Source organism: Diorhabda sublineata, chromosome 4 (genome assembly GCF_026230105.1).
Source record: "Diorhabda sublineata isolate icDioSubl1.1 chromosome 4, icDioSubl1.1, whole genome shotgun sequence".
In the NCBI taxonomy this organism is placed as follows: domain Eukaryota; kingdom Metazoa; phylum Arthropoda; class Insecta; order Coleoptera; family Chrysomelidae; genus Diorhabda; species Diorhabda sublineata.
Window position 1 is genome coordinate 6325833 of NC_079477.1, and position 27302 is coordinate 6353134.

At 32.2% G+C, this 27302-nt stretch overlaps 1 protein-coding gene across 7 annotated transcripts in view; it reads right to left on the minus strand.

Annotated features, from left to right (window-relative positions):
* Positions 1–27302, minus strand: part of LOC130442348 (myosin heavy chain 95F) — a 48417-nt gene that overhangs the window by 17237 nt on the left and 3878 nt on the right. For 2 of the 7 annotated variants that reach the window (XM_056776382.1, XM_056776377.1), the window contains exons 1-7: positions 20066–20157; positions 12697–12877; positions 11595–11668; positions 7641–7779; positions 7317–7533; positions 7043–7267; positions 2399–2655 (exon numbers count right to left, since the gene is read on the minus strand). In XM_056776382.1, coding sequence (XP_056632360.1) covers positions 2399–2655; positions 7043–7267; positions 7317–7533; positions 7641–7779; positions 11595–11668; positions 12697–12877; positions 20066–20068 — 1096 coding nt within the window. In that variant the 5' untranslated portion in view covers positions 20069–20157. Of the gene's footprint in view, positions 1–2398; positions 2656–7042; positions 7268–7316; positions 7534–7640; positions 7780–11594; positions 11669–12696; positions 12878–13365; positions 13454–16213; positions 16231–20065; positions 20158–27302 lie in introns of those variants that run through there. The other 5 variants (XM_056776384.1, XM_056776378.1, XM_056776383.1 and 2 more) reach the window with 3 other exon arrangements.

The following is a 27302-nucleotide window of genomic DNA, read 5'->3' on the forward strand; positions in this document are numbered from 1 at the left end:
TTAGCAAGCTACTAATAATACTGAATATTAATTTATGAGAAGGAAAAATAAGAGAGTAATTAAGAAATTTATGATCAGAAAATTGGGAAAAATGTATTATGATATATATTTATACACTTTTACTTTTAAGAGTATAATAATAAATCACTACGTATATACAAAGTTAATAATTATTTGATTTCCATCTTATTTCACATTCAAGTATTTCAAACATAAATCTTGAGAGATGCTGAGCGAATGTTATGTACACAAACATACAAATTTTTGGAGGAGTATGTATTACATCAGTCAATAAGTCGTATGACTGACACACAGATGGCGCTGCCATCATCAAATCCATATGACGTTTATGAAGTACCAACTTTCCAAAGACCATGTCATTTGTCATTGCTTCTTGATGAAAAAAAAACACAGTACAAGCTCAGCTATGGCTTCAAAATTGTTATCCGGACTCTACTCCTTCGAAAATAACCATTTGTTATTAGTTTGCTAAATTTAAATGTGGTAATCGATCAAAAACAACAACGTGTTGTTTATTCAGAGCAGTGTTTGACCATGTTTATACGTAATAAACAGTCAGCTGGGAAGGTTATGACTTCAGTATTTTGGGACGCGTATGGAATATTATTCATTGACTATCAAGAAAAAACGGCCTCATATGTCCTCATCCACCGTATAGTCCAGATCTGGCCCCCAGGTACTACTGGCTATTCGTTGATCTCAAAAAAATGCTCGCCGGTTTAGGAATTCAGATCAAATGAAAAAACAATTGCTGAAACTGAAGCCTGTTTTGAGGCAAAAGACAATTCCTTCTACAAGCACGGCATCGAGAAGTTAGAGAAGCGTTGGAATGATTGTATTGCTCTTTAAAGAGGAGATTACATTGATTAATCGAATCGATTTTTGGCAGAAAATGTGTTTTCCTTTGTCACACGACTTATTGAGTGATTCTATTTGTATGTAAATTCGTAGGCAACTCCGCCACTTGAATTATCTTCATATCCAAGTGTAGTCTAAGCCTTAACAACATAGAAAAATACAAAACCATTGAGATTTACATAACTGAAATTTTTTACAGTTTTTCTCAGTCACACGGAGGATTCTACCTCGCATTGCTTTCGAATCACAGTCCGCCATATGCCTCTTTCAATGAATCAAATAAATAGTAGTCAGAATTATAAAGAGAGTGTTCCAGTACTTCCTAACCCAATTCGTTCAACGTTTCCATCGTAAGCCGAGCTGTATGCGGTCTAGCGTTGTCTTGTAGCAATATCATGCAACAGATTGGAAATTCGCGTCGTTTTAATATGTAATCAGGTTTCATCGTGTTTTATAAGAGGTCACTATAATACTACGTGTTCACAGTTCGTTGTTCAGTGGAAAAATAAATCGCAATTACTCCTCTAGTGGCCCAAAACACGGTATACAACACCTTCCCCACTGACGCGCGTTTATTTCCCGGAATATAGTGGTGTACCCAAATCTCGTCTGTGACGAATATTCGATGTAATAAATTTTCTTCTTCCTCTTTATACCGCTGCAGGAGCCACGTGCAAACTTACAAGCGTGTGAATTTCTGGTCAAAATTCAGAAGTCTTGTAACCCACTTTGCTGAAATTTTGCAGTAACTGAGACATTCATGAATTATTTGCTATCTACTACCAACGCTGATGCTCAATTTTACAATAATATCGCGTACAGTACTGCGTAGGTCTTCCAAAATGAGTTTTCCTACACCGCTGTCGCTGGTCGCTGTCATCACTTGTTCTGAAGCACCGCGCATGTGGCAAGTTTGCCACCACTTCTCGGCCTTTTTGGCGAACGAAACACTATTCATAAACTTGAATCTTAAAGAGGCACTTTATCCTCCATGAACATGACTAATAGTAGTGCGCTGCGCAATAGACACTGGTTCCTTCTCGCTCATGACTATAAGTATACTAAAAAGCGAAGTTATGCGGTTCCGGCTGTTCTCTATGCTTTGTAACAGACCAGTATCCACTTTTGCGACACAAAATTTGTCCCGCGTTTATTCAATAATTTCGGTTTATGTTTGAATTACCCTCGTAATTTCAAATTAATAAGTTACAGATTATAATAGTGAGAACTGCCTTTTTTAAAAGTAACCATTACATATACAAATGCATGTATTTCTGTATATCATTTCTATTTTAAATAAGTAAATTGAAAAAAATACTTTTTTCAGAGTTTTGACTATGGATATTTAATATTTTTTAATATAAATTAATTCAGATTTCATCCTATCACTTTTCACTTGAAAATGTTAACAGTTTATCGTAATTTTCTTTTTTTTTCCTAAGTAGATATATGTAGTATATATTTTCATTTCCTTTTGCTCATGAATTAAAATTTCCTTTCTTTTGTACAGTTTACCTACCAATTACTCTGCATCCTCCCCTCGTATCTTCGGGATTATCCTCAAATTCAATGTTACCCAAATGTAGCACAGCCGCCACTGTTGCATATATATAATTTCTGTCAGATTCATTGATTTCTAATCTTGACAAAGCTTGGTCCAGTTCCAGGAAACCATTTACATCATCCAAAAGAATATCATTAAGCGCCCCTTTTTTATGATCAGAACTTTTTCGGCTTGCATCCAATTTTTTTTCTGTAGCTGTTGAAGTGAAGTATCTATACAAAGTATATTATAAAGTATAATATTTGTAATATCAATATCATATGAATTGAACAAATTGAAGAGAAGTTGCAGAAGTAATGTAGAAAAATAATGAATAATCAACATTAGGAATAATACAATACAATACATAAATATTACGCCACGTTCAAAGGATATTCACTTGAAAAAAAGGTTTTCATATAGTAATTATGGGAACTACAAAATTCAAATAAAATTATATAACGTATAATCATAATCATACAATATATAATCATATGCTCTCATCAACACAAAGGGGTGAGGCTGAGTTCCTTGTACTTTTTGTATAATTTTTTTTGTATTATTGTTGCTATGTTTTCTTTGTTTTCTATTATAATATTTCTGCTATCTCTTGATTCCAAGTTTTCTTAGATTTTCCGTTTATTATTTGATCGTGCTTTCCATGTTGCTTTATCTAGTCTCATATGTTTTGACATTCTAACCATTATAGCTTGTTGTTTTCTATCGTCTCAGCTATTCATTCAATACTTAATTCTTTCCTTGACGCTTCGTTTCTAATTCTGTCTTTACTTGTTATTCCCTTCACTCTCCTAAGTAGATCATCTCCATTGCTTGTATCTTGCTTCCAATTTCATTTTAATATTGGTTAGTTTACTGTCTTATATGCAGTCATTTTGGTTTTTTAAAAATTTCTTTTTTGCCTATAAATGATCTTGAAAGTACATGATGTAAGATTAAGATATTATATGTCTAGCTTCTTAGTAATAGGCAACTAGTAATACTTCCATAGAGCAAAGTGAACCTGGCTACTTTTAAATGTCAGTGTTCTGTACATGGGACTGGGAAATTGGTCGATGGTCATCGGTCGTCACGATTTCATTTGCACCCTTGTATCCTCATATTTATGTGTATATTTTCTTTTACTATGCACACTACTTATCACTTTCCAACATTAATTTTCAGATTTATTTTCCGTAATTCTCTCAACCAAATGTTGCTGTTATTTATTAAATCCCTTTTGGTAGTTGCACGTATATGATAATATGCAAAGGCGCATTCGGACAATTCGCAATTCGACTGGGTTCAAACTAGAATATCCGATTCTTACTTTTTTGGATATATACACCCCACAAAAATTATCGCATCACTGGTATTTTAGAATATTTTTAACACTTAATTTTAATTTTTTGGAACAATATGTATATGTATCAACTTGATAGATATTTCTGGTTTCTTATCATGGGCAAAAAAATATAACAATTTCTTACACATTTTTTTGGAAGCAAAAATGCTCGAGTAAATCATTTCTATCTTGGAGAATGCATTGAGATCGAGAACTTTCTAAGCAAATTGTGTTATAGTATAGTGAAAATTTAAATTTATTTTGTTAATAATGGATGTGCCTCGTAATTTAACAAGACATGTGACGAATGAGGAAGCCGCTAGAATCATCACGCTCATACAAGATGGCCGCAGTCAAAGATACTTCGCCGAGGTAATTGGAGTTCAACAAAGCACCATATCCAGAGTTGTTATTCGCTACCAAAAAACAGGGCAGCTAACCAGAAGACCCGGACAAGGCCGCGGAAGGGTAACTTCGGTAGTAGATGATCGTTATTTGAGGTTAACGACGTTAAGAATTAGGCATACCACCGCTCGAATGCTGCAAACAGATCTGTTGGCTGCTCTTAATGTCCGAATAAGCCTACAAACAGTTCGAATAGGCTGAGAGAAGCAGGTATATGAGCCAGAGTGCCAGATAGAGGCCCACGTCTTACCAGAGAACATCGAGTAGCAAGATTGGAATTTGCTCGAGAACACGTTTAATTTTTGTCAAACTGAAAGCTTTGGTGGTAGATCTATCATGGTATTGGGGAGGAATTTCTTTCGAGGGTCGCACGAAGTTAGTACCAGTGAATGATAGAAGACTAAATGCTGACAGGTACATAACCAATATCCTAGAATCCCATGTAGTGCCCTATATGCCTCATATCGGTGACAACTCTGTGCTAATGTACTATAATAGTCGTCCGCACGCTGCTAGAGTGGTTCGGCAGTACTTAGAAGAGGTCGAGATACCCACCCTAAATTGGCCTGCACGCAGCCCGGACCTTAACCTAATAGATCATGTCTAGGACCATCTAGGATGGCAAATTCAGCAATATCCGGCACCAATAAGAACACTAGATGATCTTCAAAATGTTCTTTTTAACTACTGGGAAAACATGCCGAAAGGATACGTCCAGAACCTGTTAGAAGCCTTCCAAGGCGAAAGGAAGCTATAATTAGAGCGAGAAGCACCGTTCGTTTTTTTGTATAGATGTTTTGTACAATTTTTTTGATATTTTCTATGTTTTGGTAAATCAAACTTTTTGTCCTGTATAGATTAAACTGACATAAAATAAATATTGCAAAAGGCGTATATATTGGTGTTTTAATTCGTAATAATAATAAAATTCGAAAAACAGGCAACACATTTAAAATATTTAAAAAATAATGAGTGATGCAATAATTTTTGTGGGGTGTATATTAATGTATGGGCATTATTATTATTATTGATATATATTAATGTATGGTCATTATTGATAATTATTATTGATATCAATGTATGGTCATTATTAATCATTATTATTGATATTAATGTATGGTCATCATTGATCATTATTATTCATATCAATGTATGGTCATTATTGATAAGTTTACATTACCAATTTTATCAGCTTCTTAAGTAGAAAATGTATGAAGTGGGAAAATGTTATGAAAACAAAGAAATATTTGGAAAATTACTTCTCAGTGGCTACAGTATAATTGTTCAGTTATAGTAGGAATTACAACATTTTAATAATATCGCCATTGTTCTAGCGGTAGACAAAGGTGATATAAATAGAATTTACCTACAAAATTAGTCATTGATATTGTCATTACAGCAAATAGTTTGATATATATATATATATATATATATATATATATATATATATATATATATATATATATATATATATATATATATATAATGTGTTTAGTAGGGAAAAATATTCTATGAATGATGTTGACATTGTTTAATAAATACTAATGAAAAAAAAATCATAAACAAACAATAAATTCTCGATATTAATGCATATTTATAGTTTATTCAAAAGTTCTTGACGATTTTTGTTATTACAGGCTTACAATTATTGGATTTGTTTTGGCACACAATTAAATTTTCATTGAGGCATCATTTATTATCAATAAATCAATAATTCCAATTGATTTTATGCAAGTCAGTATGTCAATACCTAAACTTTAATGACCTTAACAATTATGCAGTACTTTAACCATTCAATTACATGGACAACTACTCTTCCTAATCCCCCCAGTAAAAGGAAAGTGGTAAGAAATTTATTACGACTAATATCAACTAGTTAGTATTTTATATTTGCTTTCTTAAAAACTTGCATTTTGTTAAAAAATGAATCCAATTATTGAATTCTATTAATTTTTTCTTTCAATTATCAAAAAGTTAGTCAAACAAATGCTCGTATGGGCGGGACGACAATATGTATTCCTATATCAGGGCCATTCCATGGTACTTGCATTACCTACACTACCAGTGAAAACTTTTTGCTCACACAAAAAATGAAGAATATACGATGGATTTTGATATTCGTATTTTAAGGAGCATAAATAGGTAAATAAGAATATAGTAATAATAAAATTATAGTCTGTAATTATTATAAGTAAAAAATTTTTATTTATTGATATAATACCCTATGGCTTTTATTATTACTAATTCATTTTTAGGTATTAATTATTGATCTTTATCCCTTGAAAAGAATAAAAAGAAAATTTAAACTGTTTTTAATTTTTGTAAAAGAACTGAAAACCAATTTTGAATCATAAAAATAATGAAAACGCTTTCCGATTCTTTTGGAATCGTTTAAACCAGTCAAGGGAATATAGAATCGTGCAAGACGGTTTGGAGTAAGTACTTTTTCTGCCAAAGTAGTGATCTATGTGACTTAATTATATTTTTTGTCAAATCTTAATAAACTTCATCATTTTTATCAGAATAATAGTATACAAAGTGGTCCAGACTTGTGTACATTAATTTCTAGATTTAAAAATAAGAATACTTTTTAAAAACTGATCAAAATGATACAACCATCTAAAATAGTGGCTTTAAAACTTTTTTCTCCAAATAGAAAGGAAAAAGGTTGGACTAACCACAACGTCACACACAGGATAATTTGGAGAGGTAAGGATATAAGTGAAATTTTTAACGAATATATTTTCATAATTATTTCCTAAAACCTTTCTTTTGTAATCATTTGAGAAAAATTATTTTCCATTTATTTAAATTCGAAGGTGTAAGTATATTTCACTGCTATTTAATATTGCGTATACTTTAAGGATACTTACTTCGTACAGCCATGTTTTAAATAATTAAAGTCATCGGGTTGTGTAAGATTCAATTTGCTTCTCAAGTTATCTGGAGCTCCAGCCAATAACAAATAAAAAATGTGATAATTCCTTTCATCCCCTTCAGCTGAACATATCCTAGATTTTTCTAGAAGGTAATGGGATATGTGACCACCGGCTACTTTAAATTTGTTATCGAAATGAACTTCTATAAATTTACCAAACCTAAAAGAGAAGAAATGAAACGATCTTCTTTATTTTGGAACGGTTTTACCTTGAACTGTTATTGTTTCTTGTAGTTTTAGCATTTCCGAATGCTTCTAATACTGGATTGGCATCTAAGATTTTCTTTTCTAGAGTACCAACCTCAGCTCCCCAATTATCGCATAAAAATTTCAATAAATGTTTCGTGGATTCAGTTTTCCCAGCACCAGATTCTCCACTAACTATTATAGATTGTGATTGCTTCAAAACTAACATATCTCTATAGGCTGAAAGTAAAAATTGATAATATTCTATCACATTCTCAGGATTGGTGGAATTAAATAGAAACATCACATTTTTTTCCAATTATTTTCATTAGATTGATATACAGTACCTTTATCAGCAATTGCAAATACGTGTGGTGGTAGTTGTCCCAAAGATTTCCCTTTGTAGTTTTTTATGGTTTCTGGGGCATATAATATGGGAATGTCTTTGTAAGGGTTAACAGCTATTAAAATATTGGCAACATACGACTAAAAAAATAAAAAAAATTCTTAAAGAATCAAATTATAGTTTATATTCCAAGATTATGTTAAACTGATAGTTTGTTAACAAAACTGAACTTCATTCTGACTCTTGAAAAAGTGCAAGTCCTTATATACATGAAGCCCATGTATTTTCATATAACTCTTGTTTAGCACTTTGATAGGACCCAGGATTTTGATTAATTTTTTTAAACTCTGTTTTTATGCACCCTGGGGCAGATTTCTTTAATTTGGAATATCAAAGCGAAGTTGTTATATTTCTAATATTAGTTATCAATTTTTTACCTGCTCCTTTTTTCAATTTTATTAAAGCAACGACAAATATGTTTATGTTCATTTTAAATGAATAGATAGATAAGTTGACCACACAAATAGACACTGTAAAAACACCCTGCGACTTTTATACAATATGGTTATAAAGACTGCTACTTTGGCCCAGGAATTGGTTAAACATCTAAGAGGACTAAAGTCAAAATGGTTTGCAAGACTATGCATGATTTTTTATTGCATTGGCTGCTTCAGGGGGAGAGGGTTAGGATTTTTACTTGATAAAAATCGAATGTTTTTATTTTATCTTATTGTCTAACATTTCAAGAATATGTTCTTAAAATTTTAAGCTGATTTAAGCAGTATTCTTGAACTTATTGTCTCTTTAATCTCCTTGCCTTTAACGCTCTAATTCTAGCAGCTATGGACGTTCGGGATGGCAACGCAGCCGTCGAACAGGTACAAAGTTTTCCATTGCTATTGTTGAATTTGCATCTTATAAAACTGCATGCAGTTTCAATGAAAGTGCTGGTGCTAATCTAACTTTTCTGTCAGCGGCGGCACAAGCACTCATGAGCAAGGAAGCCAGAATAAAACAAAGAATTGACAGAAAAGAGGCTGAAGACATCGAAAATGCCGAAGGAAATTTGCTGTATGAAGCTGGAATCGAAGATTCTGTTTAAGTTGGGAAAAAAATTTTCTTCACTTTTTCAAAGTCCGTGTTCACTGCTATTTAAAAACTACTTGACCGATTGATATCAAACTTTACCCACATTTTCTACATATAAAATACCGTCCCCCAATGTTAAGTTAATTTTTTTTCGCGGGTGTTTCCCACCCACAAAATGACGAAAATTTTCGTAGAAAATGAAAGTTCACAATTTAGATGGCCGTCAAAAATTTTTAATAAAATAAAAATTAGCAGAGAACGTTGAGGGGGAAGATTTGATTGAAATTTATCTAAATTTTAATGATTTTCCATTTCCATATAATTTCCGGCCGAGTTATAGTGAACACAGCAATTTTTTTTTCCTTAGACATTCTGGGGGAACTTCTGTTACCAGCTTATACTTCAATACTTCTGCATGCTAAATTTACACATTATTGTCAAAGGTATACTCAATAATGTACAAAAAGTTCGAATGAAATAACTCAATCCATACTTGAGAAAAAAAATCATAAGGAAACTGTTTTTTCACGTTGAAACCCTAACCCCCCTTCAGTTGGCTCCCAAAAGATTCTAAAAGCATTTAAAATATTTTTATAGTTTGGGAATGGTTTTTGATTCTTTAACAAAAATTGAGAACAACTTTAAATATTCTAGAGGAATCAGAAAGGATTTCCATTAATTTCAAATAATAGAGATTGATTATTCATTCTTAAAAATCGAATATCTAAACTGGCTGACGTTAGTCCAAATAAATGTTTTTCCTTTTTCTTTTTGTTGGGGAAATATAAGGAGTAGTAGAAAGTAGTAGCTGTATGGCTAGAGGGTGACCGCGAAACGTTACAAAAAAAACAAATTGGTTGAAAACTAAAAAAAAATATTTACATTAAAGGTGTTAAATACAAATGTACATTTTTTTTCACTTAATAAAAGGTTGTATAAATCACCATAGGAGTGTCTAGAATCAAAATCCATATTTTTTTTAAATTAAGTTTGATATTGTTTCTTATATATTTTTCCGTGCTGAATTCACTACACCTATAATTTCGTAGCAAATCCCGCCACATCCTAGTGTATTTTGAAGTCAGAGTTGAGGTTTAGTTGTAATGTCCGCCAAGCCTAAAGGCAGTTACACCATTTTCAGTTTCAAAATCCGCCAAATCCAAATCGACCAATAGGACGCCTAGTTTCGTCATGTGACTACCCATGATCCTCTACGAGTTCTTTATGCTTTATTTTACACAGGCTGTTTGGATTGATTGAGAAAGATTTGAAAGAGAAAGACACTATTCTTAAGCCAAAAGAGTATGAAGAAGTTCTGGAGAAACGTGGAACCGTTCATCATGTTGGAGTCACTGTTCCGGTTAAAGACTGGAAGTGCAAAAAAACCGAACTTATGGAATTTCAAGTTCAATCCATCAAAAAGGATCAAGTTGGAATTTCTGGAACTATCCCAAAAAACTGTGCACATTATTTTCCGGGCAGAAATTGTTCGCTTAAACTTCACTTTTTGGGTGATGATGAATGTCGCCATTCCATGGATTGTTGTTTCGATTATGGTGTGACGTAGGCCATCCATGTTTGGTCACCAGTAACAATTTGCTCTAAAAAATCTTCACCTTCATTGTGGTACCGCTCAAAGAAAGTCAATGCACTGCCTAAACGTTGGGTTTTGTGCAAATCCTTACCATTCCATCACTCATAATATTTTGTCCGTAAACTTCACAGATCTCACGATGAATATCAATCGGTTTTACGCCTTTAGAACTAAGAAATCGTGTAACAGCCCGTACTTCACAATCGGCGGGACTCACGATTGTCGGAGGCATCTTAAACACTCAGTAAACAAGGTACACAATGAAGAATGGCGTCAGTGCGTAGACAAGAGATGTAGGTAACCAGCGCGCATGTGCGGTACGCCGACCTTGCGGTTGCGGCTGCGGAATCGCAAAACGGTACTTACTTAAAAAATATGCCTCGTATTTTGAGAATCTCGATCATACATTTTTTCTGTTATAAACTAAAAATTATTGTATTGTATATTTAGTAAGAAAATTGATAATTTGTGATGATTGGTATGTTTGTGACAGTTTTTTCCACTTTTCCGATAATTTATTGAGATGGACTTGGCGGATTTTGATTCTAGGCGCCTCATATGTGGTGTGTACCTAGAATACTATACTATTTAATTTCTTATCCTTTTATGTAATATATCTCGCCTACATTTTTTAAAACCTGATTCATTCCTTGAATTTCATCAGTCTATTGATAATGTATAAAGTGTTATTTCATTAGAATCTAATATCAGTAATCAAAACATTTAGAATCGATAACCTTCCAGTTTAAATGCAGATAATTCAATTTTTCTTTATTTCTTTTTTAATTAATGCAATTGACAACTAGGTTACGAGTTGTTGCTCAAGATATCGGGATCAAATCCTCATGTCATGTGTCACTACTTCGAATGCATTCACTCAAAGATATACCAATCCGAATATGATAATCAGACCCTTAAACAGGATCTTAGATGTAAAAATTTGACACTAGAAACACTATACGACGCGAGTTTATATAACCAATTTTTGCATTCGGTCTTTGAAGATGATAATTTGCTTATCGAAGCACGCGTTGATGTAATTGTGTGTGGTAGTACAAAATAGTGTGTTCGATGTCACATTTTGACATAAAATACATGGGCTTTGTGTATATATTGCGAAAATAGGTTACATTATCTAACGTCCATTTTAGTGTCGGACAGTATAATTATGGCAATGAATGGTGTTCAGTATATACGAGTATATCACCAATAAGAGAAATTTCGACTGAAATTTGAAATGATCTTAAAAAATTGAAATGAGACCTAACTTACATAAATTTTATCTTTGTAGTAACGTATGCGTATGTTATTTAATAGTGATCCCTCATTAAGAAACATCATTTCACCTGAAAAGAACGAATTTTATCAAAAATAGTAAAAAAAATATTTGTAAATTATTCACGATCATTTATTCAAAAAAACGCCTCACTCTGTATTAATCAATTTCTTCCATTTTTTATTTTGATCTCACAAGGTATACACTACTTTTTTTAATGTCTTCTTCATATTCAGATTTCGAAGGCAAAAAACATGAGTATCTATGATTGAGAGGATTGAGAGGAATTATTCGCCAGTAAGAGGCAATTTATGACATATAAACTTCAACATATCACTTGTTCAACGTATACCTTCAACAAATAAACTATATTCTTAGGAAGACGAATGGAATAGAAGTTGGAGTTATGGTATCAAATGCCTTTGCTCTTCATCTGGGCAATATGAATAAACGATGGTACATGCAAGATATAGTAAAACCTCATCTCATTCTTTGCCTCAGGTCACTTCAAACACCAACAGTTCAGTAAAATAACATGCCAGATAGCCAAATAAACCTTGAAGATAGTTGGATTTGTCCCCTACTGAACATTTGTGCGACATTATGCTAATACTACGAATGGGTCTTGTCGGTCCTAGTTACTTGGATAATCCACTTGCAAGTCCTTTGATTACAATAACTATAATCCATGGAAGATCTACAGAACTGGAGAAGCTTCGGGCGTTGCTGACATCAAAGAGAGGTGCTTTTTGTTTTTTCTTTTTCCCACAGCTTAAGGTGTTCCTTAATCCACGAGTGAAGAATTTCCATTTCCAGCTTGGCCAATCGCCAATTTTATTGCTCCTAATCTTCTTAGATCTAGAAACCTAGACCAGCTCTACATCCCTTTCACTAGCCACTTTATTAAATGTCGTCCTCACTTTGAAGACTTTTCTGGATGATATTACCGAAATAAACAATTTTTGCTAGGTGTAAGTGTATCTGTGACTCTGAGTATATTATTAATTTGATAAAATATGGCTTTTAAATACAAAATTTTACAATATGAAAAACATGAATTAGTATAAGGTAAGAGAGAGCTGATGTCAGATTACTTACAATTGTCATCATAATCTTTATTGTCATCTAGATTGGCTCTAAATATTTCACTGAACGGGAGAAATCTTTTGGGGAATTTGGAACTTTGGGGTGTAACTTCAACTCCATCTTCTAGTAGTTCTGTTATTCTTCCCAAAATGTAACCATCTGTATGGTCACGAGCCCACACTATGTCATCCATCTGTAACAAAAATAAATATTTCTCTATATTTAACCCTTAAACGGAAAGGTAGAATCTGACAGACTACTTCGCACCAAGATTTGTAATTTTATTTGTAAACCAACACGTCTAAGAGCTGATAACGCCATGTAAGTGATTGGACAGCTTCCTCATCCCTCACGGAATTTGGATAGACAATGAATGTTACAATCAGTCTCGGTTTGCCAGACACCTCCTTTCTGTTAGTATGTGTTTTATTACATTATAAATAATAGCTGGAGTATCAAGAAAGGTGTTATAGATGAAGAAACCGTGATGCAGTGGTTTGTTGAAGCCGAAGGTAACACAAGGGATATAGATAAGATTAGTATTTGCAATCCGATTATGACAATACCTCTAAAGTTTCTGGAAACGAGGAAGAGGCAAAGTTCTTAAATGATTAATTTTAATGGTGGTTTTCGTAGATGAAATTAGCTATCAAATTTCCAGTAATAGAAAAAAATACTCACTTTTATGTTATTAATAGAATGTTGTTGCTACTAAAACAATGACGAATATTTTACCTTTTTCCTATGAAACCATATAAATGGTTATCTTATCAAACTAATTCCGTCTTATCTCATTTTATATAATTGATCTTTAAAAAATTACTGGTTAGAAAAGCGACATGTATCCAACATAGATAGTTTAATGGAGTGTTACAGAATATTTTAATTGTATAGATCTTGATTTATTTACAGAAAATTGATTACTTCCGAGATAAGATATTCTTTCGAAAAAAAAAGATCGATGGATCTGTCATGTTTGGGATTGAATAAAATAAGTAAAGAAATGTTTAACCTGGAAGGTTTCTTTGAAAATTATGATGTAAAACTCAAACATCCACATCGAGAGTTCGTTTAATCTATTCTCACTTGAACGACTGAAAAAGGTATCAAAGAATTCCGACCGCAAAATTTATATAGAGGGGCGAATATTTAAGAAGTTCTTGTAATACCCATTGTCACGACAAAAGTAAGAGAATTTTACTGGTTATTATCTCCTCTAAGATTTAAAAATGTCGCCAAAAGACATATAAGTCCATATAATTGATTATCAAAGAAGCTGTCAGATTATTCGCATTGAATAAAAACTTTCGTTTGGTATACATTTTTGACAGTAAAGGTTTGTCTCTGATGCATATTATAATGGAGAAGCTCCAAGTTAAAATATTTGCTTCTTTTAGATATTTTTCATTCTTAAGTTACATTTCTATATTGCCCATATAAAAACATTCGATTCCGTTGAATCCGAGTTGGCAGTTATGAAGTCCTTAACTTCCTGACTTATTCGCAAAATATATATATGGGTTAAAATTATGGTTTTCGACTTTTTGGGAGCTTCGCACCTGGCATTCCATCTTCTCCATCAGGCTAGAGCACTGTAAATGCTTCTGCTCGAAAAATGTCAGGCTTAGGGATCTGTTTAACCAAATTTTAAATGCTTTTTCTCATTTCCAAATAATGAGAAATTTTAATGGAACTGTCATGAAAAAGGACTTGCGTCACTTAAGTCAAGATAATAAACATTTTTAAGTTCACAAAACCACTTTGATTTTGTATTATTACAACCCATTTTTAAATTCCAAAATGTTGTGCCAAAATTATTGCTAGATACCTTATTTCATCAAGGATGTGTTATATCCTTACGAGTTAAGTTAAGCAGTCACCACTTTGATCTTTACTGTCAAAGATCTTCAATAAAGAAGCTCAGAGATTTTTAGATGTTTTCTCTGATATAACGTAGTTTTGAAAATTGTTCAAAAATGTTATGAGCGATTTTAAAGTAAAAACGAGTCAGTTATGGAAAGGAAAGGGTTGGGAAGTCCTTAATTACCAGCATTGTTAATGGATATGTTCATTGCTATAGCCATAACTTTTCAAGAATTATCAATGGACAACCAGTGACACTTCACCCTTAAGAGTTCTGTGGATTAAAATCGAACATCAATATCATGACAATTGATTTCATCGAACGTAAGTACAGAATTCGGTCCAAGGGTAACAAGTGTAAACTAAAATGTTTCGAGGAGGTACCTGACCGTTGATGTGGAGACATGAACTTATGGCTTTCTTATGTTTAATTATAACAATTTTTCATTTTATTTTTTTGATCACATCCTGTAAATCAAAACGTTGAATTGTGTAAATCGTTCAGTTCTATTTGGAGCTTTCTAGCTTCTCATAGAGAGAATCAAAAATAAAAATTATGATCATGGAAAGAGCAAAAATTATTTACCAACACGATGTCAAATACAGCTTGGTAGTTTAAATATGGTGTGTCCGTATGAAAGTACGCGATTCAATTCAAAAATAAATATCTTTAAACATTTAGATTGGAATCAAATATCTTTCACGACTGAACACATATACTCTTAGTCATTTAGTGAAGTTTTTAATAATATTATGATAAAGATAATTGCTTTATCCCACCACAGCATTTTGAACGTCTTAGCTTAGTATCAAATAGTTTTTATCTACAGAAAAGCGATATAATTGTATAATTGCAGAAAGTTTCAATGCTTCTTTATCTATTTAGCAATTAACGGGTAGTGAAAACATATAATCGTTTTTATGTAGAAAACAAGCACCCTACCCTATTCCACTCGATTAGCTCGATTGGAGATGCCTGCAGATACTGGTCTTGAACTCTAGATTGTAGAGTTCAGGACATTTGTCAGTAGTTAATTCCACAGTTACACTTCGACACAAGAAATAACTTGACGTTCCGTACATCTGCAGGCGAAGTCGTTGTTCAAGAGCCTCGTCTGCCTATTGAGTGAAACTGTCAAATACTACTCAAGGGGAATTTGTTGAAAGATCAGATAAGTCTCTTCCTACCGTTAGTATCGGTAAAACAGCGCGAATTCAGCAACTTTCCTTCTATTCTCCAAGCAGTCGCAGTTTCTGGTCAACTCGGGATTACCTATAAATCGAATTGAGCAACAATCCTAAGATTGATGAATCTGATTTTTGTAAGAGGATTGGAAGCTGTTGCGAAGTAAATAACTTTTTGATCTCAAATAAACAGTAGAACACTGATGAATTATTGATAAAATGGTGTACATAAGGATTCGAAAGAGTAAGTATAATAGATTCATATAATTGTGCCGAATACGAAACTTGAAAATTACCAAAAGAGTCCAGTCTTCTAAAGATCCTACATGAGCATTAAAATATGAGAAAAATTAGTGCATGGTAGGTGTCTCGAATTCTCAGCGCAGTACGAAAGCAGTATCGAGTAAAATGTTCTGACTGATTTTTAAGGCTTTGCTGATAGAACCAAGAAAGTGAAATCCAGGTAATGAAACTGACTTACTAAGGCAGTTGCGTCCCAAATTATCGAAAAAAGGCACGGTAAAATCTGTCAAGGTGTGCGCTTACTTCATGATAATGCTCCAGTCCGCACTGTTTAGTTCTCCAAGGCTGATGTACACGAATGAGGTTTCAAAGAGTTGAACACCCACCATATAGCCCTGATCTGGCCCCGTCCAACTATTTTGGTTCGAAAAGCTGAAGCCGAGTTAAGGGGTACAAGATTTAATAACGATGATGAAATATAAACAGGCGGTGTAGAAACATTTTGATTCTAAAAATTCATAATGTTAATATAGTGGCATAGAAGCTACAAAGTGTGTGGAAATAAAGGAAGATTATATTGACAAATAAACAGTTTTTTTATTTATAATGACCTTTCTTTCTATATTAGGCTAAGAACTCAATGACGCCGCTCTACGTATCAAATAGAAAAATATCCAAGTGTTTTCAACTTATCGTATTTTGAAGATAAAATTTTTAAAAGGGAATTATTTCTGTAATTTTCTGATTATCCTCGTATGTTTTCATTGTTTCCATTATCTTGTTATTACATACTGTGCTTCGACACTGTGCTTGTTCAAAAAAAAAAACAAATGTAATTAACCATAACATTCACCGGTGCGATATGGTAGTTACTACATACATTTTAGTCACTGTCTAACATCCGGTTAACCGAGATTACCGGAACTACACGTCTACATTTGAATATCAAAACAATAGAGTGGGAGGTTACCTGTTAAAGGATGATTTTTTTTCGCGGGGATCACTGACTTTTCATTCAATATAATATGAGAAAGTGATGGCAGACTAGAACAAGAAATGAAAGAAACATTTGAAACAGAAAATTATTCATTGCAATAAAGGCATCATTTTTTGGGAAAAAAAGTACCAAATAAGCTGAAAAAGAAATTGTAAAAAAACTATATGGCCTAACTAACCCAACCTAACCATGCTCTACAGCTGTGGTCCTGGACATTTAATAAAAATCAAGTAAACGGTATAAATGCAATGTACATGATATTTCTCAGGACAATAGAAAATAAAATAAAAAAAGTAAAATAAGAAATGGAATATATAAATACTGAAAATAAAACCAGTTATACAGGTTGTCCTACATACGAGCCGACACAGAGCAAAGGCTTATAAGACAGCCGAAAATATAACGATCCTTGGAGAATTATAGGACCTCAAGGTAGGGCCCAAAATTTCGAACATAATTAATAGAATATCAAATTTGGTAATATGTGAGACTGTTAAAGAGGGCCAACTATTAACGTCTTTGACTATTCAACTTTTCCCTTGACAATGACACACAATATTTTATGAATCACAAGAGTAAAATAATTTTCTTAACTAAATTATTCATGATATGAAAATAAATTTTTCTAAATCTACTGACAAGTAAAAAACTTTCAGAATATTTCGATCGCCTTCTACTTACCATTACGTAATGCCCTTAACAGTCTCATACAATATACTAAATTTGATATTTTAAGTTGAAGGGTTGCAAACAAATTCATTTTGAGTCCTACTTTGAGGTCCTGTAATCCCCCAGGAACGCATCTCAGATTCATAGGTAAATTGCTTCAAACGTCATATTTGGGGCTTACTTATACGCCTCTGCTATGTTTTGATTCTTATGCGAGACATTCTGTATATAATGCACTTAATAGTTTGAACACATATGCCCGAAAACAGAATACTGAAAAAACATTCGAATCCAAAATAGCAGGTGAAAATTATAAAGAAATGCCAAAAGAAACATTGATTAAAAATGTGTAAAAAGCAGCTGAGGTTAAAGGGATGAAATGGGTAGAAATAATAAGAGACTACACAGAAGAATAAGGGCATGGAGAATATAATATATTTTACAATCCCCAAACATACAGCCATACAACTCTTGATAAACTGGCTTAGAATTCAATAGAAAAAATTATATGACATATCCAGTGAAGATTTACAAAAAACAAGAACCATCCGTATAAAATTCAGAAACTGACAACGATAACTTTAAACGTCGCTTGCAATTCGCAAAATTATATCTGTCGAGCAACATATAAAGCTAAATCGATTGAACGTGAATTTTTTTTTCAAAACGGTGTAGTAAAGCTACATAATTAGTGCTTCAAACGTTGAGATTTTTAGCACTTTAATGTCTTTAAATATGTTGCAGCTATTATCTTAACCTTCATCTGGGTATAAACGGCACGATGTTATAAAGAAATAGAGATTCGTTGTGTATATTTGAATGGGATGAGGAAGTTTTTATAGAGATTCATTGGATCCTGATTTAGGAGTTGCTTCTCTGCAGAGCTGGGGTTGTGGTGATAGATTTGTGATTGCGCTGCTCCAGGCCGACCAAAGGCTCACAGAAAATCCGCTCAAACGTTTGTAAGCGTTTGAAATGTGGGTTTATGGACGTATTGTAAGTTGAGACGATAGACTTACAAACACCAAGGTTCTTGAAAACATGAACAAATAGGCAGCACCTTGAAGCGATGTAAATTAGAATACTTGAATGATTTTTTTCAATAGAGCAAGGCAAAATAATGGGTAGAAGAAACATAGGTCGACACACAGAATAATTGTTATAAAATCTTCGTCAATTGTTCGGGAAATCAACCACTGCAGCTAGTCCGCTAAGCAGGACCGTTGATGATATTCATATTGAACACACTACCACTACACCAACACTCACAATTATACTATCTGAAGCGCGTTTCGATAGCTAAGTTGTCGTCTTCAGACACTGAAGGTAAACTAAAACCTATTAACTTGACACACCTGTTTTGTATGAAATTTTCCCACCAATAAACGGTCTCCCGCATAAAATAATTCAGCAGTTTGGCGGGAATCTCCACATTTATATCTAAACTATTAAATTACAGAGTGTGCTGTAAGGAATAAGCCCTTTGTCCTTATTCAAACTGTTCTTACATTAACTAATTTAGATGCTTTCGAATGCATTCAACAATTGATTATTGGATAAATTTTTCATTAATTTCACATTATCAATATACATTTCATAATTACGACTGGCAATGTCGTGATCTGAAATACTCGATTTTTCGGTCCGTCCATATTTTAAATGAGCTACGTGCTTTTTATATATTCAATATATACCTCTCTTGTCCATATATATGAAATTAGCTGCAGTAATTATGAAGGGAAGCATATCGGGCAGACAAAGAGATTTTTCAATGTTCAGTTTAAAGAGCACATAGCACAGAAATACACTAACAGTAATAATCATGATATAAATTTTAATACGATGAAAATGATAAAAAATGTATTCAATAATTGCTATATGTAAGAACAAAGAGCATATTCGTTACAGCCCACTCTATAATATAGTAAGTCAAGTCAATAGGTATTAGTTTACCTTTAGTCTCTGAAGACAATAACTTAGTAACTTAGTTATCGAAACGCGCGTCAGACTGTGTGAGTACTGGTGTAGTGGTAGTGTTAACATTGTGCTCAGTATAAAACAATGATAGTCAATATGATGACCAACATGAGAAGCAATGATCGATGACGATAACGGCATTCGAAGAAAAAGCATATTTTAAAGGATCCCAAAGAAATAAATTATTTGAAGATAAATCTGGTGATCTGAGAAGTCACTTGATAGGAGTAACAATAATTTTATTATAAAAAGTGTTTCCCAAATAATGTTGAACCTCACGTTCATTCTAAGCAGAACAACTGAACTGCTGGAATCAAATCTTCTCGAAGTAAATAGGACGCTAGAATATTATAGGAATAATCTGCTTGTTATTTTTTTTTTTTTCATTTGAATTTGATTTAAGGAAGCGACAATATTTTCTGATACCCCCGATTAAGTAACGCTTACCATTTTGTTTAAATTTAATCCGAGCAATTTTGACGGTACATCTGGCTCTAGTTTTGATACTGATTCGGTTATAATAATTGAAGTGGGACAACTAATCACGATATTTTAATGGAAATTACACTTGTATATTGGTAAATACAAGGGATCACGTCATTTTTATTAATATACGTTGCAAAACAAGGGAACATTATTTAATAATACTTAAATATTTGCGATATCAAAATTTATCATCTTATCAATTTTAGTCTAATGACAATCAAAAATGATAAAATATGTATGTATTATGTATACATTATAGTTGGAACAATGTTTTAATGACACAAACAAGAGTAACTTTGTTTCATTAAAATAGAAAAAAACTATTATTATCTTCAGTATAATTACTTTCTACTTTTCACGGTCCGTTCACAATTTCAATTTACGTAACATAATAATTGAAAATGACATTAAAATTTTTTTCACCAGTATTAGTAGTTTAAATGAACTTACAGCACCATATTTATAACAATAAAACAGAAAAAGGAAAAAATGTTTAGGCAAGAGAGATAACTAATTCGAGGATGAAGAAGATGATGTTATTAAACAAAAAAAGGAGAAAAAGTCACGGAAGTTAAGAAAGGCAATTAGAATTTAAAATAATTGTATTTGGATATTTCTTGAAATTTATACAAGACGTGTTTTGAAAGTACCGGAGTGCAACAAAAAATAAGTTATTCACTTGAAAGAATATACTTTACTGCACTTTTCTGTATAATTTTGTATTAACACACTTTTTCATCCATTGTTTAACAATGTAACTACCTTATTAAATAACCATTGCATTACGATACTTTCAATGTCGTTATTGTATGTCTTCAAGTCTAGAAATAAATGGTAATCGCTTTGCAAGGGATTGGTATTGTATATTTTATGCCGCTCACTTCTATTCCTATCATTTTTGTTTGTATTGCCGTCTTTAAGGGCTTCATCCCATTTCAGCACTTATGTTTTCTCCAGAAAATGACTGATTTGGCGATAAATGTCAGCCTTTAATACTCAGAAACATATTACAGCATGCATTTCGCAATCGGCGTGCTTTTCAATAGGTGTATACTCGATCGGATGATTCCGTAATGGCGTCTGGAGGTTCCAAACGGATGTAGCTCAAGATTTAACTGCGACGGCGCGATTTGTAAAGGGTACTAACGGTGCTAATATATTTTCTTAGCGAAGATACACTTAAATAAGGGTTTGATCAGAATACAAAAAATCTCTTTCGATTATAATAGGATAGGCTGAAAAAATCGTAGAATAGCACAGAAAAACATTCTTTTTGATTTAATTGTTCAATATAGCTCCCTACGATGAAACAATGTGATAGTCAATGAATATCATACCATGTGCTTGCCAAAATACTGATGCCATCACCTTGCCAGCCGACTGTCCACACTTTGGAGTGGGTTCATCACGTGCAGTCTTCTCGGCTGACTGTAAATTGGGACAGTTATGGAATGATGGTGCCAATACACCATATGTTCAACGCGTTCCTTTGATGCAAGGCATCCACGCGATCAAATGCTATCTGTATAAATAACATCTATCTAGCTACCATTATCCAAATGTAATGTAGTATATTGCGTTAATTCACTACAATGACAATACTATTAGTTTCTTTCATGTTTCTGATATCATTTGTCAAAATTTTACATAAATCATCATCATCAAAAACTGTTTCCATTATTGTAAAAATATGGAGGGAAAATAAGATCAAGTGTTGTTTTCTTACATGGAAACACAGTCAAGGAAACCCAGGAAATTTTACGTAAATATCCTGAAAGTGATCCGTTCCTTGGAATGATTTGTAGGTAATTCTCTGCGTCCAAAAGTTACCATACGAATAGTTGATATTGGATTAGATATTAGATTAGGTTCAAATAAAGAATATTTTTGTTATAATATGGAAGTTTTGTATATAAAAGGCACTCTTTCTTCAAACCATCATCGTATTATCGAATATGTTAAAGGAAATGATCTCCTGTAACTTCGACATAAGATCAAATATACAATTAAAGACAATTAATCAGAAATTTTTGAAATTAAGCAAGGTATAGGTATACATTAACAAATAATTGAAAGAAATTTTAAAGAGTGAATTTCCTAATTTTTGTTCTGTCTTAAAAATCGTTCGTAGCCGTTTCCGAGAAGAGAAATTAATAAAGTGTAACAATAAAAATTGAATAACAGATGCTCCTCACATCCCATGTAATAATTTAAGTCAGTTGTACCAAGTGACAAGGAGCGGGGTTCTTTGTCTGAATATAACTGGCATAAAAAACCAACACCAAATCAATCATTATAGAACACTTCAAACTACTGACTGGTTTAACGGACCTAACATACTTATTCATTCAAGTTCATTTGATAATTAAAAAAAATTTATCTTGAAAATTGTATATGCAATTATCTCCAGATGCTTGTAATTGTTTTTTACCGTTATTTTTGTGATGCTTTAGACCTCTCGGCATACATTCAAAAAGCCGTATTCTTTGAATCGTTTTTAAAATACGTTACGCGTGTTTAAATACAATGTGGAAGTTATCATAACAATTTCGTTTATAGAATGACTTAAACCACATTGTCAAGAGCTTTTTTAAAATTTATATTTAGAAATCAAAACAAAAAGAGTTTGGATTATCTCAAGAAATATATCTGGAATGAAGCGCAGATTTAGTAGTAGAGGCTATAATTAGAAAATGGATGAAAATCATTTTGTAATTAATTCAATGTCTCTCTCAATTTCAGGAGGTTTCCCTAGAACCGATAGATTATTAAACAATAAATTATATATTGAGAGTGGAAAGCAATAGAAAATGGAAATAAACAGAATAATACGATTATTTATTATTTTAATTTATATGTAACAAACATTTTTCGATAACTTCTTATTTTTCTTGAAATTTTATTATTAAATGTGAAATTTGTTTTGAGACACCTTGTATTGCAATATAATTTGGAACCCAATATTGGAAACGTAAAATTGTAACCAAGATATTATTTGATAAACTTTGTTAAATAATATCATTGTTAGTTCTTTGTTTAGATTTAATCTTGTTGTTGATATGGTCGGAAAAATTAGTTTTTTGAAGATTTGGCTCATAATTTGCATTAATTCATTCATCAGAAAATATCAAAATGTGCACTTTTTATTCGATGAATAATGCCTAAGCCAGATGTTTGAAACTAATTTCTAGTTCTTGGCAACATTATACGTCTGTCTGCAATTGACATTGATGCCTATGTAAATATTACAACGATGTTATTGAACGATTATTAAATGAAACTAAACACAGCACCGTTTGAAAAGTATTATTTTCTTTAATGAATTGAATGATAGATTTTTATCTACTACCTTTTGCATTTATACATTTGATTTTATTTTTTTACTTTCTCACCTTAGGAAACTCCTCATTCGCTTTTTTTCTCTTTTGGTAAAAGCCATATAATTATTTACAATTAGCTGCATGTAACCTTAACATTGTACCAAAAGCTTGATCCAATATTTACAAAATAGAGCAAAAAATTATTCATTTCCATGTTCACACAATAGCCGTGATATATATGAGTATCGTGGGATCATGAATTCCTCGTGAGCGCCTTCTCAATTGCCAGGAACATAGCAAGTGATAAACGGAACCGCTCGTATCCCAGTATATTTGTTATTACCGATTTCCCTGAACTATAAAATCCCAAAATTTTCTGATAAGACATCACCGAGATTGTTTATCATGATACTTTTCTTGAAATTGAAATTATTGTCCTTCCCAGTATGTAATTTCGAATGGTGTTGAGGACTCAAAATAAAACTGTCCAAGAGTTTTTTAAAATGCCAACGTTTCGATCTTTTATTTGATCTTTATCAAGGCTAAAAACACATAATACATAATAACGTTGATGAAGAAAAACAAGTAAACAACAACAAATTAGAAGTAAAACAATAATCAGATAACATTATAAATATCTATACATTGTATAAAACAGGGCATTTTGAAAAACTCTTGAACAGTTTTATTTTATATCCTCAACTCGAAACACCTTTCGATTTTTTATAATCGATTTAACAGGCTGCGGTTCAAATCGATTTAAAAATCAATCTTTCGGAAAGAATCGCCATCCCTACATACATCGTAGAGAGTAAACTCAGTGTTGCCAATAGCACGTTTTATTTAGTAGGGGTGCTGGTAACAAAAAAGAGGCTATTTTAAATATATTTAATAATTTTCATTATACCTTAAAACCTAAATTATTCATCATTTTTATAAAATATAAATCCTTGAAAATGTTAAAACACAATATACAGACTGACCAAGAGAACAAAAACAAATGTACGTAGTTTACAAAAAGAGTTGCAATACTCCTAACTAGAATCATAAAAAATGGTCAAATTCCAAAGATGAATCGGGAAGTAGATTTCGGTCAAAAAGAGCCAAAACTGACGTTCATACCACCTGTGACAACGCCGAGTAGACAAACGAAGCATAGAATTGGCGCTGGGAACAGTTAGCGCAATTCTCCATGCAGACCGCCATTCCAGGAGAGAGCTATTATTAATTAAGAGAGAGAAATACTTTATTGTCAAAAATCTGTTTACAATTTGTACATAAGAGCTTGTAAAGGCGATAGATGTTCTTGGATTTCTTTTTACTCTTCGGACAGTTACCATCGGAAGGTCACGTGCTTTTCCTGAGTTTTATAGAAATTTTAATTTCTTTAATTTGTTAAATTAATGATTGGTATTCGTAAAATCTTTGTATGTACATCTTGTATCTATATCAATCTACATCTGTTGATATGCTCTATAAAATTGAGAATATAATTCTATGATATGTACGTGGGTTTTTGGCGCGAGATGAGTTATTCTTTATTAGGTGTAAAAATATAGAATCTATTTTTGTTTTGTTCAATAGAAACCTACTTTTATTTTCATCAATATCCATTCAAAAATGAATAGGTTATAGGCACAGACAAAGTGTAAGGTATACAGAATGGGGTGAAATAACTTTGGAACTATTTAAAGTGATAAAATTGTCGAAAAAGTGAAAATAAGTGAGGTTAGGCGTTTATGATAATTTGTAAAAAAATATGGAAACTTAAGAATTATATCGGCAGGAATATTACCTGTTTCACAACTAAGAAATAACAATTATAATAATTGGAGATATCGAGTGGAAATGTTGTTGGAGAAGGAAGAAGTCTTGAAACAAATCACGAACATTATGGTCGGTTTGATGAGAGTACTAAGGCCTAATCTGATAAATTAGACAATAAAGCGAAATGTATTATTGTACAGTACATGACAGATAAGTATCTAGAGTACATTAAGGATGCTGGAACCGCACAAGTAATATTAAGAAGTCCACAGAATATTTTTGACAAAAAAAGACATTTTTTCGAATTTTCGCTAATGGAAGAAGTTTCTTCTAATTCAAAACATGGTCAGAGTATCATCTTGAACCATAAAAAAAATTATCTTTATTTAATCATCAAAATGCAACTGTAGAAAAACTCTAAGGTTTTAAGTGCCGCGGCAGCAATCTTTCTCAAGCGGCAATCTGTGAATTTACGCTCTAAATACTTAAATTATTATTTTTAGTCACGTCAATGAAGTTTTTTCGTCGAAATTCGATTGATCTTTTTTTTGAAATTTTTGTTTATTTATATTAATCAAAATCAGAAACCTTTCAAATAGGAGAAATAATTATTTATATTATTTAAACAATATGCACGTTATTCATATAAAGAAAGCAGTTTCTGCGTGTTGTTTTTTGAAAAAATTTATTTTAAATTTCAACTGATCAAGCAATAGAGCAAACTCTCATGAAGTCCATGAAAATAGGGGGTGGTCCTATCAGACGTCGAGCAACACCAAGGGTGGTCCTCAAATGGATAAGAGCAACGTTATTTACAACAAACGTAATGGACAGAATGGAAGAATTTTGTGGAGTTTCTTTTAAATCATCATACTAATATACTGACGCTAGTGATAGCATAATAAATGAAGATTCTTCAGCAGGAAATGATATTTTTTAATATGACAACCCCTTTCCAGATGTACAGGAAGTGATAGCATGTAGATTGTAGATAACGAAACTATTGATTGTTATAATTTGATATAGGAATTAATTTAAGAAAAAAATGGAACTAAATCTTTATTGAGCATGAACAGTAAAATTAAAGTTAATAATACTGAAATAGCTGTAGCTCCAAATATAATTTTCCTAAGCTTATGCTTTTTGAGAAAGAGTAATGATGAATTTCGTCAATATTTGAATTATGAGCTGGCTCCCTATCCTCTTTCACTTTTTAATAATTCTGGAATGAGAAAAACAACGAAATCAACGCTACACGATATGTTTGATCAATGTGAAACGGATGTTAATGATGTTACAATTTTTTTTACATTATCGATGGTGGTATGTTACTTCATAGATTAAAATGAGAAAAAAATCAAAAGTTTAGGGATATTTTTCAACAGTACTTCAGATATTTACGTAATAACTATGGAGCCAACGACAAAGTTATTTTTGATAAATACAATAATGATGGAACTAAAGCGTCTTAGGGAAATCGCGGATATAAAAGTAATATTCTAATCGATTCGATTATTTGATATGATATGCGTCCGAATACAACTAAAGAGAAATTTTTAGGAAACAGCAATAATAACAGATTTATAAATCTTTTTTCCAAAAAATTGGCTGCAAATAATATTAAATCGAGTCAAGCATAAAGTGATGCAGATCGTTTAATGTACAATCAGCTCTTGATAGTTCCTTCTATGATGTGGTCGTTGTAGCAGAGGACATTGATGTTTTAGTGATATTGATGGCTTTAACACCTGATGATAAAGAAATATTTTTTCTTAAAACCAGTCAAATATAATGTGTCGCAACCACGTTAATAAAATATCCAAATATTACCATTTTCATTCATGCATCCTCTGGATGTGATACTATATCTGCTTTTTATAATGAGGGGAAAAATCATTTTATTAAAATTTTCAATAATGATCAGAAATTACGTGCAGCAACTGAAACTTTTATAATTCAAGAACAAAGTAAAGACATACTTTATAATGCAGGTATTGTATTCTCACCATGTATGGTGCTAAAACTGCCAAAATCTTATTTTTAGCATTAGCTGGAATTCCAGAAGACTGGTTAAAATCCAAATCCATAACTTTACCAAAAAACCAACGTCC